Source organism: Struthio camelus, chromosome 1 (genome assembly GCF_040807025.1).
Source record: "Struthio camelus isolate bStrCam1 chromosome 1, bStrCam1.hap1, whole genome shotgun sequence".
Taxonomy (NCBI): Eukaryota; Metazoa; Chordata; class Aves; order Struthioniformes; family Struthionidae; genus Struthio; species Struthio camelus.
In genome coordinates, this window is record NC_090942.1 from 23,442,179 (window position 1) to 23,457,017 (window position 14,839).

General features: G+C 43.7%; 1 protein-coding gene across 4 annotated transcripts in view; it reads left to right on the forward strand.

Annotated features, from left to right (window-relative positions):
- The first annotated feature begins 519 nt into the window (after positions 1–519).
- The window catches only part of GRM8 (glutamate metabotropic receptor 8), a 345,111-nt gene continuing 330,791 nt past the window's right edge, over positions 520–14,839 (forward strand). For 2 of the 4 annotated variants that reach the window (XM_009686395.2, XM_009686397.2), the window contains exons 1-2: positions 520–877; positions 7,582–8,427. In XM_009686395.2, the coding sequence (XP_009684690.1) occupies positions 7,918–8,427 (510 nt within the window). In that variant the 5' untranslated portion in view covers positions 520–877; positions 7,582–7,917. Of the gene's footprint in view, positions 878–1,995; positions 2,255–7,581; positions 8,428–14,839 lie in introns of those variants that run through there. The other 2 variants (XM_068931743.1, XM_068931757.1) reach the window with 1 other exon arrangement.

Sequence of the window (14,839 nt, forward strand, 5' to 3'; positions counted from 1 at the left end):
GCGGGATGCTGACAAGGGCGGTGGAGGTGCCGGAGGAGGGCCGCGCCGGGCCCGGGGCTGGCAGGCGGCCCGCGGGCTGCCCCGCGGCTGTGCGCGGCCCGGCGCGGAGCCGTGCGGGGGAGGCTGGCTCCGCCCGCCGCCGGCCTCGACGCCCCATCCGAGGCGGTGAGACGGGCGGGCCCGCAGCCGCTGCCCGCGGCGGGACTGGGCATCACATGGAAGAGGCTCCGCGGAGCAGCGCGGAGCGCCGCCGCCTTCAGCACCGAGAGCAGCTACAGGGGCGGCCCGGCGCCGCGCCCGGCACCACGCGCGGACATGGGGCTCCGCGCCGCGCCGCGCCCTGCCCGGCCCGCCCCGCCGGAGCCGCGGTAAGCGCGGGCGGCGGCGCAGCGGGGCGCAGCCGCTGCCGCGGGCGCCGGCTCCTCCGGCGGAGGCGGGCGGGCGCGGGGCGGGGGCCGGGGGGCGTCTGCTGACTTGCCTCTGAAAGGCGCAGCCGGGCCGATGCGCGTGCCTGCTCTTGCGATCGAGCGGCGAGGCGGCGGCGGCGGCGGGTGAACATCGTCACAGGGGCTGAGCCACGAGTCCCCCAAAGTTTTTTTTTTTTTTTTTTTTGAAGAGGGGGAGGAGGAGGAGTAAGGAAGGAGCCAGTGGAGAAGGTTTGGCTTGGCTAGTCGCAAGTGTTATGCAGCACTACTGAAATCGCTCTCCTGGATACCTGTCCCAGGCTGAGCTCCTGCATATTGAGCTGGCGCTACTGGGGGAAGCTATTTGAGACGAGGGTTGTACAGAAATTACCTCATGCTATTCCCAATCGGCGCCCAGTATTAATTCCAGTGACCTCTACAGTAGTAAGGATATGCAACTATTTTCGATCAAGGTATTTTGTGTGTGTGTGTGTGTGTGTGTGTGTGTGTGTGTGTGTGTGTGTGTGTGTGTGTGTGTGTGTGTGTGTGTGTGTGTGTGTCTGTGTGTGTGTGTGTGTGTGTGTGTGTGTGTGTGTGTGTGTGTGTGTGTGTGTGTGTGTGTGTGTCTGTGTGTGTCTGTGTGTCTGTGCGTCTGTGCGTCTGTGTGTTTCCTTCGGTTCTTAATTTTAAGGGGAGATGAGTCCACAAATAACGCAAGTTTTGCCTCAGTTAACGCCTTTGGGCTAGGCAATCCTCTGCCTGGTTTGCGGAGCTGCGGGCTTTGGTTTATTGCTTTAATTATTTATCATTTTTATTGTCGATATCCTTCCCCAATCAGCTCTAACCAAAGAGATCCCGGGCACAGTGCCGTCATAGCAGCAACAAAAAAGGGAGGACGCTGGTGCTCCCGAACAGCGAGATCTGCCCTTTGCCTCTTTAATGGGTCCTATCCCACCGCACCGAGGGGGAGGGAGGGGGCACAGGGCTTCACCCGAGCTCCCCGCTGTCCTGCTCACATTTCTCTAGCCAGAAGGGAAGGGGGGGGGACTCCCTTCGCCCCGGGAGGGGGGACGGGGCGAGCCCTGCCCGCCGCCGCCGCCAACTTCGCGCTCGGCTCCGGGGCCGGGCGAGCTGCCGGCGGCCGCCGGGGCCGCCCGCCGGGCGGGCTCCGCTCCCCCAGCTCCGCGGGGCCCCGCAGCGGCTGCTGGTCCCCGGGGCGGTGGGAAAGGAAGGGGAAACCCCGGCGGGCCCCCAGGGGTCTCCTCCCCCAGATAAGAGGGCAAGAGCCCCCCTCACCCCAGTGCTGGGCATGTGTTTGTTGCGGGAATCCTAAGTGTTGGCAAGGGAGTACATAACATGGTGAAAAAAAAAATCCCAAGTAATAAAAATCGATCACTGACCCAAAGTGCATGCAAATCCGACGTTGGCATTTTGGAGTTTGCAAGCTTCTGACCTCTGGGACGGGAGATTCATTAAAAGAGTCTTAGTTTTTCATTGAGGGGAACCCAAGCGCATTAAAGCTGACCATTTGGCGTGAGGAGAGGAAGGAAATCACCGGCGGCTGTAAATAAAGGCGATGCTTGTTTTCAGCGCCGCTGGCGGAAGGTGCGGTGCTCCCGCCCGGCTTTTACCGGGAGCGGGGCTCGGAGGGGAGCAGCGGGAGCGCTTAGCTGCAGCCGGGCGAGGCGCGGGTGCCCAGCGGCTGCCTTGCACAGGCTGCTCGGGGGCCGGGTAGTGGAACAATTTCAAAAAAAAAAAAATACTACGGCAGCTAACTGCAAGGAGCGCGACCCCGTGGAGAGCCGAGCTGAGGCTGTGCCGGAATTCCTCAACACGAGACGCCAGCTGGGGTAGGGGTGAGCCCGGGCAGAGAAGAAAAAAAAAACCAGCTCGGGGAAGTAAAGGGGAGAACAATAGGGGGCTCCCTTCGAGGGAGAGACACCGCGGTGACGGGCGATGGCGGAGGAGTTGCGCGGGGAGCGCGGGGAAAGGCAGCCCCGGCCGCGGGGCGCTCCTCGGCCTTCCCTCGGGGCAGGACGGCTGGTGCCTGCGAGCCGCCCGCGGCTGCCGGGCTCGAGGGGCTGGCGGAGCCCGTGGATCCTCCGAGGGCCGGGAGAGCGCAGGCGAGCGGCGCGGAAAGCCGCTGCGCGGGCGGGTGCTTGCTGCGGGCCGCGGGGTGCGGTGCGCGGAGCGCGGAGGGCGGAGCGGGGCTGGCCCCGGCGCGGGCTCTCCAGCAGGGTGCCCGGACGGCACCCGCGGTTTGCCGCGGTAGAGCCCCGCTCTGGGGCACTGGCAGCGGTAGAAGCGGCAGCTCTTGAGTGCCGGCTGGGTCGGCCCGGGAGTCTGGCGGGAGGAAGGCAGAATGCAAACAAAAACAACAGGGAAAAGGCTCTTCTAGGCTGCTTGGGAAAATCCCCTTGATCGTCACTTGCCGGACTAGAGGTGAAACCAACTCTGAAGGTGTTATATTGATGGGGTTTATTCAGCTGGGAGAGCAGGCAAGGACAGCGGAAATATGTGATGCTCTTTCCTATTTAAAAATGGTAAGCTTCTATTAGTCTAACCCTTGCAGAAGGATCTGTGCTGTTTTAGCAGAGTAGCTTGTTTGGGAGATGGATATTTTGGGAGATGGTATAAAGTGAAGAGAGGAGCTCTGAGGTATTTGGAAAGAGGCTGATGAGGCTGAGTGGAGACATTTCTCTCATGGTGCACTGGGATGAAATAGTTCCTGTAAACAAGATGCTGAGGGTGACTTGCCTTGAAGTCTTAATTTTTCTGTAAATGTTATCTCAGTGGCAGGGGCACAGCAAATCATTACGGAAGAGCTGAGGTAGATAAAGACGACTTTCGTCAGTGAAGAATCTTCCTGCAAGTTAGGAGTTGCGATGTCAAGGCCTAAGGTTTTCCAGCTTCCCTTCTGTTGTCAGCAAAACGCATTAATCTTCTGTATGTATCAGGTTATTGTATCCAGGCGGCAACTCTTTACCTGCTCTATGTTCACATTCAGCTATTTGTTCATCACTGAATGGTGTGCAGGAAAAAGAGGCAAATTTTAAGAATGCTGAAATGAACATTAGCAAGACATGGTCTTTATTCGATAGTCTCTAAATAGGATATCAGCAGTAAGAATTCAGAATATACACATTTTTGCAATTTTTTTTCTCCCTAGAAGTTCAGAATGGAAGTTGCTGTTATTTTGTTTTCATTCAGTAAAACCAGTTTTGCACTAACTGGACAATCTGACTGGTTTTTTGAAAAAGATTGTGTGTGGAAATAGGTCTTCCCCCTAAAAATCCTCTTCTTCTGATTCACAGAATATCAATTTTTCTGCTATTTTTTTTGAGTTCAGTACAGTCCCAATTGTGCTTCAAAGGTAATAAGTGATTTTTTAAATGGAATAAATGCTCTTTCATAGACCTTTCCTCCCCTTCCCACTAAACAGCTTTTTTTACCTTTGTCCCTCAGTAAAGGGTCTGGCCAGCAACTGCAGTTTAGAAATGTTCCAGGAAGTTCAGTAAACAGGTCTTTCTGTTTATTGTGCAGATAATACTCTTTTCTCCTGCAGCTGTCTGTAATTGTAAGACTCTTTTAAACAGTATTTTCAGGTGAACATACTGAATTCTTTCTGTGATTTCAGCTATTACTTTGCTGCTAACTGAAGATTGCTCTTTTGGGAGTTTTGCTACCAAAATAAAGATTTATATATCACTTTCAGCCCATTATTTAGAGTTCATTAACATGAAACACTCCCATAATTAGACCATCTCCCAGTGGAGTAGGTTCGTGATCGTAATCATGACCAGATCTGGCATGTGCCGATGTGCCTGACTCCCACAGTGCAGTAATGAGTTACCAAACCTTGAGTACCAGCTGGCTCCTAGGGTGAATGCTTGTTGAAGGGAGCAATTTCAGAACCACATAGTTCATCCAGAAAGAAGTTTCCAGGTCTCCTGTCTTGCAACATCCCATCTCCTGAGGTTTAAAAATAAAGCTATATTACAGTAGAACAAGTGGGTGCCTGTGCTGAAATCCTTACTTTAAAAATAGTAGTATGCTTTGATAATACCAGGTATTTTTAATGAATTAAAACCAACAGAGGCATTTATTTCAAGGTGACTAGAAGAGAGGCTTGGTGGTGCGCTTGTTCGTGAACTTGTAAGCCCCTGTGCCGGAGAAATGTGTGAATGTCTTCTCTGAAGTTATGTGTCTAGCGAGCACACCACAGTGGGAAACCTGGCAACTTGAGAATGCATTTGCATGAACTCAAACTTTTATGATCAGTTTGAAAAGGACAGCATTTTGGTTTGAAAGAAATCTCTACATATGAAGAAAGATCGTTCTGTTATTGTAGCCTGAGAGCCCATGCTTTTTTTTTTTCACTAAAATTCATTGATAAAAATGGAATTCCTTTAGGTCAGATGCTTTCTACTAAGCTGCAGAGGCTTATAACATTTTGTAACAGTTTATATTAATTAATATATAAAAAGCAGTGTGGCATGAATACATTAGGCAGCATAATAAAAGCTTCTATTTCTTAGGTAGCATAAAAAAGACTAAAAGGTCTTACATTTTTAAAAAGAAACATTTTACAATTTTCCTTCCATTTTACAGACAAGTGGTGGACACTGGCAGCAAAGAAGCATGTATTTTTTCAGGAAATTATACATGCTGAGGCAGAACAATTAATGCTTTTGTAGAATGTAATGTTGAAAAATGGTTATTCTGAATTCATTTAACTTTTAATAAGTCTCAGATAAGGTATTGGACTCAAGATATTGGGCTTACTTTAACTTCTTCAACTTGCTTGGAATTCAGGTTGCAATAGTCGAGTTCATCACTGCTTGTTTATGCACAGACCGACAGTTGCTTTAATTTCTGGGTATTCTTTGGCTGTAAGAAATTGATCCAAGGCTGAGCAAGAGAAAAAGCAGCATCTGTCCCTTCATGAATATTTTCACGTTTTCGGTGGTGCAGTCTTGTTCCCTAAGTCTCCGTAGAGTGTTAAATAAGAGCAGTCTTATCTTTTATTTTCTCAAAGAATCAGTTCCTATATGCATTATACTGGAGTATGGTAGTAGTGCATAGACTAATGAGTTGGTTGTTCATTGTGGAAACAGAAAGGAAATCTCATCTGCATATATTTTAGGTGCAGTTACAACTTTTACTCTTTGCTATTTTGAACTCTTATTTATGTTTTTCTGCAGTGGCAATCAAGATAACAGCCAGTTGTGGCTAGTTGATACCTTTTCTCTATGGGTTGGGCTGTAGTGTAGCCATAGGAACCATCTTAGAGAACTGGACTGACTCACTAGTGATGTTAGTCAAGATCCTGCATTTGTAACTGACGACAAGTTCTGGGCTGTTGTCTTTAAAGCCACAAGTAAGCTCTTGGGGCTGAAGCCTTTGCAGATTTGCACTCCATGTGGTCATAAGGAACTGGAGCAGAATGATGGGATCATTACGTAAAGCAGCATAGAGTTTGTTTCATTTAGATTCAACCCTGAGCAAAATTCAAGAAAATCAAAATATTAAGAGACACCGAAAGTCGTGTGCTCTGCTATTCCCAATTGCAATGCTTTCATTCACACCAACTAAACATGTTTCATTTTCAAGTCTTTGCTTTGCTACCAGATCACAGTGAGATACCGTTTCATAAACAGAAGACTTTCTGTTGTGAATATTTTTCTTGGACCTTCAAATATCCATTATTTAAAAATTCTTCTTTAGCTTTTGTGAGCTTAGTATTATCATTTTGGGAAAATGATGTAACAAAATAATTTTAAGAATAAAACAATTGGTTTGAAGCATTATCAAACCCATATTTTGGGCTTTATTACCACAGAACATATAAAAATCTTGTGAAAAATAATTTTAAATGTCTTTGAAAAAAGTACAGTTGTATCAATTTTGTTTCTAATTTGATTATTTGTATGACAGGAACCGGTCAAACTTTGTCACTTGGGACAAAGTATATATCTGCAGATGAGCCTGTTGTCTAGATGTTCTGTATAGGCAATGAAGAGAAGTTAGCACTTGTTCAGTATGATTAATTTCATCATGAATTAGACTTTTCTTTAAAAAAAGAATCAGGTGAATTGTGCCCCAAAATGACCGTTGTTCTCCATAGCCTGTAACAGGTGCCTTGAGAGACTTGCCTCCGGGTGCGGTTTCTTACAGTGTACATATCTAATATTAGAAGAAATGAAGTGTCTCTCTCTCCTCCTCAGAGGTCTAAAAATTGAATTGGATATGTAATTTTGTTAAATATTGAAATAAATTAATGCCACTCACTTTAGAAGTAAAAATTATGCCACCAGAGCAATGGGGCAATATGGAAATATTTATGACAATATCAGTCAGGTATTTGAATATCGGTGATGAAATCTTGGCCTTATTAAAATCCTTGGGACTCTTCCAGATGTCAGTGGGCCTACAGCATTAGTCTTATTTTATGTGGTCCAAATGCAAGCACAGAACAGAGACATTGTTAATGTTGGATCTCAGAACAAGTCAAATGTCAGAAGAGGAATGCTGGATATTTAGGTGCTTTCTTGCTAGAAGACATTGTGCTCTTTTTGCTTAAGAAAGCAGTTATTTTTGCATAAAAGTAATTTAGTATTTGAAAAGATCTAGAAGGCATTTTAGATTTATATTGAACCTAGAAGAAAATGAATTCCGTTGCAGAAATAATCAGTTTAATGTCCAAATGAGCTGAATGTTCTTGCACTGCAAAAGCTGAAGAGTGTGCTTAAGTTTAGGAATTCTGATTATTCCATTGTCATGAATAGAACTTCTCAGTGGGTGTAAGTGTAAATAGTGATTACAGTTTTGTGAACTGGAATAGCATAATACGGCAAAATAGAAAAAACCAATATATTATGGATCAAAGCTGTTACTGGATGTCATGTAATGCAAAGATAAACACAAATTACTGGTCTGACTCTGAACATTAGGCTAAGTTTACTTACCTTGATTTTGCTTTTCCTCTGCTGGCATCATCCACTCTCACCTTAAAGTACAGTACAGCCAGGTGTTCAAATTCACAGAAGGCCAAGAATTACTCCCTTATGGAATGTGGAAAGTAAAGCTAGGCAATGTGATTCATACTCAACAGTAAATACACGATGTGACACGTAAAAAAATGCTGAACTAAACAATATTTCTCACTTTTTTTCAGAAGTACCTCAGCTGCAGGGTAAAATACAAGGACATGAGCTACTGACCTCCTCCTAGCATCAGGACCAGATAAACTACCCTACGCTTTACCATCAGTTAAGAGCAGTTGAAAACCACGTCTCCAAAAAGCTGATCAATTCCCAACATCAGCAGACATCTTTTGTAAAACACGCTTTATGTACTTCCACTGAGATCCTTTTTCTACCTGCCGCATGGTTCTATACTACTTACTGGGCACTGATGGTAGCCTCCAGAAAGTGCAGCTTCAAATGGTCAACCTCATCCTTTAGCAAGAAGAAAATCTGGATACTGGATAGCAACAACGTCTTCAGAGAAAATGGTATACGACAGAAAGCGATTAGTTTCCTGCCATTGTTTCTTCCTGTTAACAGCCAAATTCTACTGGATACTCACCATAATGCAAAGAACTTATGGCCAGGAATATGCGCACTCCATCCGACTGGATGGGGACATTATCTTGGGAGGTCTTTTCCCCGTACATGCAAAAGGGGATAGAGGGGTGCCTTGTGGGGAGCTCAAGAAGGAGAAAGGGATCCACAGACTAGAGGCAATGCTGTATGCAATTGATCAGATTAATAAAGACCCTGATCTTCTCACCAATATCACTTTAGGCGTCCGGATCCTTGATACGTGTTCCAGGGACACTTATGCTTTGGAGCAATCCTTAACGTTTGTGCAAGCATTGATAGAAAAAGATGGTTCAGATGTGAAGTGTGCTAATGGTGACCCACCTATTTTCGCTAAGCCAGACAAGATATCAGGTGTGATAGGTGCTGCAGCAAGTTCTGTGTCCATTATGGTTGCTAATATTTTAAGACTTTTTAAGGTAAGGAACGTTTTCTACTCTTCCTTTAAATTTCAAGGAGAATAAAATAAGTGAGATGGTTGTGTCTTGATGCTTTCAAGGAAGAAAGGAGTGAAATTTGAAATGACTGATCTGTCCTTCTAAAGCGACAAAAAAAAAAAAAAGAGCAATGACTGCAATGACTGCAGACCCTAATTTAAGGTGCCAAGTGCCTCTTTTGAAGTTCTGAGAAACCGGAGCAAAATGTGCACACATTTTAATTCTTTAGGCTTTGTTATTCTTTTTTTTTTTTTTTTTATTACTCACATTTGCTCTACATTCAGTGTTTATGCTCATCAAGACTCGGTTGAGATTTATTTCACAAATTTCCAGGAAAGTGAAATAGAAGGTTTAAATACAAATCCATTTGTAGGAGGACCAGATAATTTCCCTGAATAGGAAGATAGGCCAGCAGTAATCTAGTGCTATTGATGTGCACGCCTAGCCAAATGAAGTGTACTGAAATGTCTTTGATTTCCTTGAAATCTTAACCTCCTCCATCATTTTCTCACGGTGATAATTTTTTCCAGACTTTGTTATCACTTTGTGAGAGATTACTTTTGGACAGCACTTCTGCTGGCATATTGTTCATTTCCTTCTGTGTACTTTATTAAGCTCTGCACTTCTGGGAGAGTAAACCTGCCACTTTTAAATAAACTCACCAAGTTAGATGGAAAGATGGACACATTCTAATCAATCAGCTTACCTGGAGCAGATCAGGCAGCTAACATTTAATTTTTAATCCTATGCAATGGATCATGGTAAGCTGAGCACTCTTTTTCTGCGCACGGAATGGCTGTAACATTTTTTCTTATTCTGTTACTCTCCTACTGCCTACTGTTATTGACTGGTTCCTTCCATTCAAAAATCTTGCCCTAAGTCCTTACAACTTCATAACCACTGAAAGCCATGTAAAATGCCACTTCTTTGACTTTGGTGAAGAAGATTCTGGTACTCTTAAATATTGCTGTTATATATTTTGAATACTGTCGCGCTGGTCTAACTGTTGTGCCTGAGAGATTGTACAAAAGCAAGAAAAGATTGTCCTTCCTGAAGGTTTCTCAAACTGGCAAAGAGTATTTTGGTCATTTACAGGGAGATTACTGTCTGTCCTTCCTTCTGATTCTCCCATGGTGGGCGTAATCATGGCTTCACAATTCAGTGGAGGAATGAAGTATCTGCCAGGTTGTGGTCAGGTGTTTGTTACAGCTGCAGAACTGGCCTATGGCTGCATTTACTGCATACATTTGAGAGTTGTGTACTTGTACCAGCTATACGCTTTGCTTGTTGTGAAAGCCAATTACACAAAACTAAGCTAAGATTTTAAAATGTTGTATATGGAGAGCCCCTTTGGAGCCATGCTGGGGGCAGGGGGGAGAGGAGGGCAGACCTTCCTGGGAGTAATCATGCATGCTGCAGGACATATCTATTTTTAATTTAACATCCTTTTTCAAAGTTGTGTTACTCTATTAAATAATGCATAGCTCTGAAGTAGTGATAAATGGAACGGTCATTTTAATACCCATCATAATGCCGAATCACATAGAATACCACTTACACCCAGTTTTGAGTTGAATACAGTGTAGTAGACTGATTTAAGGAACTAAGCTTTGTAAGACATGCATTAGCTGTGAATTAAGAGCAGCAAGAAGGAAAGAGGCCTATGAATTGTCTAAGGTACCAGCAATTTGTCTTCTGAAACCATGACAGCTACCTCCTGATTTCCATTATGCAATAAGATTGCAAATAACATTCTACTGCAGTCTTAATCAATAGAGAGCCACGTGATATTCCCTCTGGGGAAAGATCTTATTTACCCATTTAATTGATGTAACACAGCTGCTGGCAAAATGAGGAGACATCTCTCTTAGTTTTAATTATAGATCCTGCACAAATAATCTTAATAATGTAAAAAATGACAAATGATGCCCTTTAATGTCTCTTATTGGACCAGAACCCAACTCTGTTTTAACACCTTCCTCTCAGGAGTAGTTTTGTTACCCTTGGGGGGATTCTTTGCATGAGTGAAGGCTTCTGGATTAGGCCCCATTTCAGCGGCACTATAGAAAGCATGCACAATGGTTATAAGCAAACGCGATAGGAAAGTAAGGATCATTTGTCAGAAATGTAGAAGTATAATCTGGTTGGGGCTGACCCAAGACATGGGCTGAGATTCTCCAGCTGATGCAGCCCACAGGGCTCTGCGGCCGAGGACTAGGACCATGGTCCATGCTCGCAGAGGTTCTTAGGATGAAATCAGTGTTTACTGTGTCTGGGTATATGTGCAGGCTGGACACTCAGCTGGTATAAATCCCTGTAATTTCATTGATGTTGGTGATCACCATCATGCAAATACCTATTTCCATTATTATCAGGATGAGTGTGATTCATCCATATGACTGCCTAACAATTCTATTTAGCAAGTTGACCCTGTAATTTGAAGTTCAGGATTGCTTTATTATCTGTTCTGCAGTTCCTAAATGTCAGGACTCCATATATCTTGAGAACATTGTTAGCCAGTAAAATTTTAATCTATGATGAAATTGTGAGAAATATATTATATCACTTAATGTGAATACACATACAAAAACAGCCTGAGAAATATTATGCTCAGCAGCTGGGATTTTTATGCTGATATTTTCCTTTTTCTTTTCCATTTTTTTCTTTCTCCTATCGATTCTACAATGTAAAACACTCCCGTCAATAGCCCTATCTGATGATCTGTTGGATAGCATAAAGTGATTGATATTCATGGTATCCTTATATCTAAGTCTGTTTTCATGAGAAGGTGGGGGAGAGTGAGTACCACAGAAAATGTTCTTGATCTATAGTCTTTCTACTAGCCAGATGGCTCTCCTTGAATCCTTCTCTGACCTTTCTTTTTTTGTGCATCTCTAGGAGTAGCGCCACTTAACAGGTGATTTTCTGCCCTTAGTATGTCCCTTTACGGTCTGAATTTGGACAGACTAAATTTCAGCTGTTGATGGTTTTAGACCTTTCAGAGGTACTTTGCAAACAGGGATCATTTGGTTCAAGGAACTGTGATTCTGTGATGTGTGATAATAGATTGCTTATATTATTCTGGTGCTTGATTCAAAGAATATTGTTTGAAACAGGTGTTTATTAAGCTTTCAGAACTTGAAGGTGGTCTTGCTGCAAATGTAGTGGAAGAAGGAGAGGCTCTTCAGAGGCAAACACAGAAGCACCGTGCTAGATATTAACGGAGTAACTCTCTGTTAAAGCGGTTCTGCTTGGCTCTCAGGGCAGATTGCCTCCAGCTGAAGTTACTGGCTCATCGTTTCATGAAGTTGTTTTTGTCACAGCACCTCAAGGGTGAGCTGCTCCATAAAGGAAGCTGAGCCAGGAGCGTAGGGTGACATAGGGGAGCATAGCAAGACAGGCAGGGTAGTGGTCTCACGAATGGGAACACAGCCTCACAGCACCCAAATGAGACGAACAAAGCAGGTCTGGCCACAGTAACCAGGCTCAGGCAGTAGGCTAGCAATTTCCAGCCAAGTCCCTAGTGATGCGACAGGTCTGAGGTCAGCCGGGAAGGGTTAGCCACACGGCTCAGGCAGGGACTGAGGGCAAGGGCCCAAGCTTAAAGGCAGTGACCTGAGTGAGGTGGTGAGGGCAGTCTGACAGTTTGTTAGCGTTTCCCATGAGACGTTAGTGTAGAAATAGGGCAGACAGGTATGGATCAGCCTCTTCCCTTTCTTCTGGTGTACGAGGAGCTAATCTTTCCTCTGTGTAATGGGAGGTGACATTGTTAGGTCATTGCTTTTTCCAGTTTGGAAACCCCCTTCCCTGGCTTTGTCTCCCTAAAATTTTGGCTGCCAGTAGGGCACTCAGGTAGGGCCTAGTAATGTCCTTCAGCTTCTTTTCTGTGTGAAATTCGTAAGCGAAACCCAAGGGCTGTTCCCAGTCCCTCTGAACTCAGCTTAGGGGAAGCAAGAGGCTCTGTACCTTACCTCACCTCATATATTGTGTTCAAAGCTTCTAATTATTCACAATGTCTGACTAATCCTATTTAATGGTTAAAGGCTGCTGGAAAAAGGAAAGATATTTGTTTACACTACTTTCCTCCCATCTAAAAACCTCACGCTATTCCTGAACTCCTTGGTACACTCCGTCTGTAACCCTCACACATCTTCTAGCCAGTGTCACCCTGGGAGCAGCCTGGGGACAATGGCTGGCATATGAATCAAGATGGGTGGACAATATTCTTGGTGAACTGCAATGTTAAGCTTTTTTTTATATATATATATATATATATTAATGTACATGCATGTAAAGCCATAAAATGCCTTCACAATTTTACCTTTCCCTTCCCTTCCCTTCCCTTCCCTTCCCTTCCCTTCCCTTCCCTTCCCTTCCCTTCCCTTCCCTTCCCTTCCCTTCCTCCAGAGAAAAAGGCTTATTTCCTCTCTTTGGCCAAACCCTCTTCTTGCTACACTACTGTAATAGCTGTTGTCTGGAGGGACTAATAGGTACTTTGTTCACATTTGCCTTATACATTTCATATTTGTTTACCTTTTCAGAAATACATAGTACGAATGACATTCTGAAGTACTATTTTGACTTTATGTGCAGCCATCTAAAAATTCAAAGGATAGTTTCTTTAAACAAATCTAGAAGTGAATATATCATTTCCCCAGGCATTTTCTCTGTTTGCTTTGATTCTTCGTTTACTTTGTCTTGGATTTAATGGATACCTTCAGCTAGCAGCCTTGTGCTGCGAGCAGGGCTGTAGCAAGATGACGCTTTTTGGGTTCAGTTGCAGATCTTTTCACCTTTAGCTGGCATGGGGCCCTGTTGCTGGGATGTGTTCCAGACCTTCAAAGGAGATCAGAGAGGCTCCCAGAAATGAAAGAGGGGAGCACAGGGATTACAGCTGTACAGAGCCTATCCTGACTGAGCCTCATAAATACAGGACTTTGTATTTAGTTGTGTCAGTACTGTTTTTCTCATGATTGAAGGGTATATGACGTGAATAATACTAATAATAGTATTTTACCACATACTGTCTGAGAGCACATATATACTTTTGTGTGGCAATCTGAACTATATACAGATTCTGATCCATATTTATGGAAATTTTTGCACCTTGTGAACCTTACTGACTTCAGAGGCTCCAGAGCGGTGCTGGAGTCAGCCTTTTCCATATCTGACTGCAGGGCCTTTCCCTAGTAGGGAGAATTTTACCTTTAACTTTGAAAGAAATAAAGAACAGGCTCAAGAATTTTACCTAACGTATTGGCATACATTAATATAAAATGTGCTGCACTGACTAAAATATATCAATTTTCTGTTCACAGTGTCACACTACATTTGTCAATAACATCTCCTGCAGCATAGCATTTGAAATTTGAAATAGGATATGATTTTTTTTCCTGTAGTTAAAACATATGTGGAAAATCTTGTGTGAAATGTGAAGAAAAATTGTTGTTAGTAGGGAGAAGAAGACTGAAACATTTTGAAATCAGCTCTTAAGATGAACAGATTTGTTTTACTTTTGTTCTAGATAATATTTTCACTTTCTGAATCATTTTTAATTATAAAAGGAACCCATTGCCAATGCATCCCATTTAATTTTACAGTGTTTTTTTGTAGCTTATTACAAGCACAAATCTGTTTAGTGCCTGAGCATCTTGTCTTGTTATTGGCTGGAAAATACCATTATAATCATTCTTTTTTTTTCCCCCCCGTTTTTTCATAATTCAACTTCTGTTAGCTAGAAACTGCATCCATATCTCTTCATATATGCAAGTACCTACTTGGATTATGTAAAAAACATTTAATTCAGTCATGATTTTTCCTTCAATGCCAGGTTAAAAGTGTCATGGTCATGACAGGCAAATGCCAGGTCAACACCAAGGATAAAATGATATGTACAACAGGCACTTTACCAGTATCAATAATGAATTAGCTGAGAAATTTTTTAGCTGCAGCCAGAGGAAATAATAGGTTTCCAGATTCTGTGAAAACTGCTCGGACTGATTAGCATCAAATTTTAGTTGTGCTAAGCTGCTTGAGGCAAGGGAGTACAAAAGCAACTCGATGCATTCATTTAGTATTTTACAGTATATTAGTTCCTTAAATATTCCTCTAAAGATCTAATGTTTCTTGGTTTTCTCCCATTCGTGAATGGAGTTATAACTAGTGGTTAGAGCAAAGTGGCCATCTGTTTTTCTGTGTTATTTTCCCATGTTTGTCATTGGTTTGCAGTGAGGCTGTAGAAGAATCTCTTGACCTTTTTGTGCTTCTCTTTTGTCATTTTGATTTGATTGTATTTAGCTATTTCACAGGAACAATTGGGAGCTTGATTAATGTTTGTTAAATGGTTTGGGATGTCTCCCCTGTTTTTGTAGGCAAGCTGAAGCTGTCTAAAATG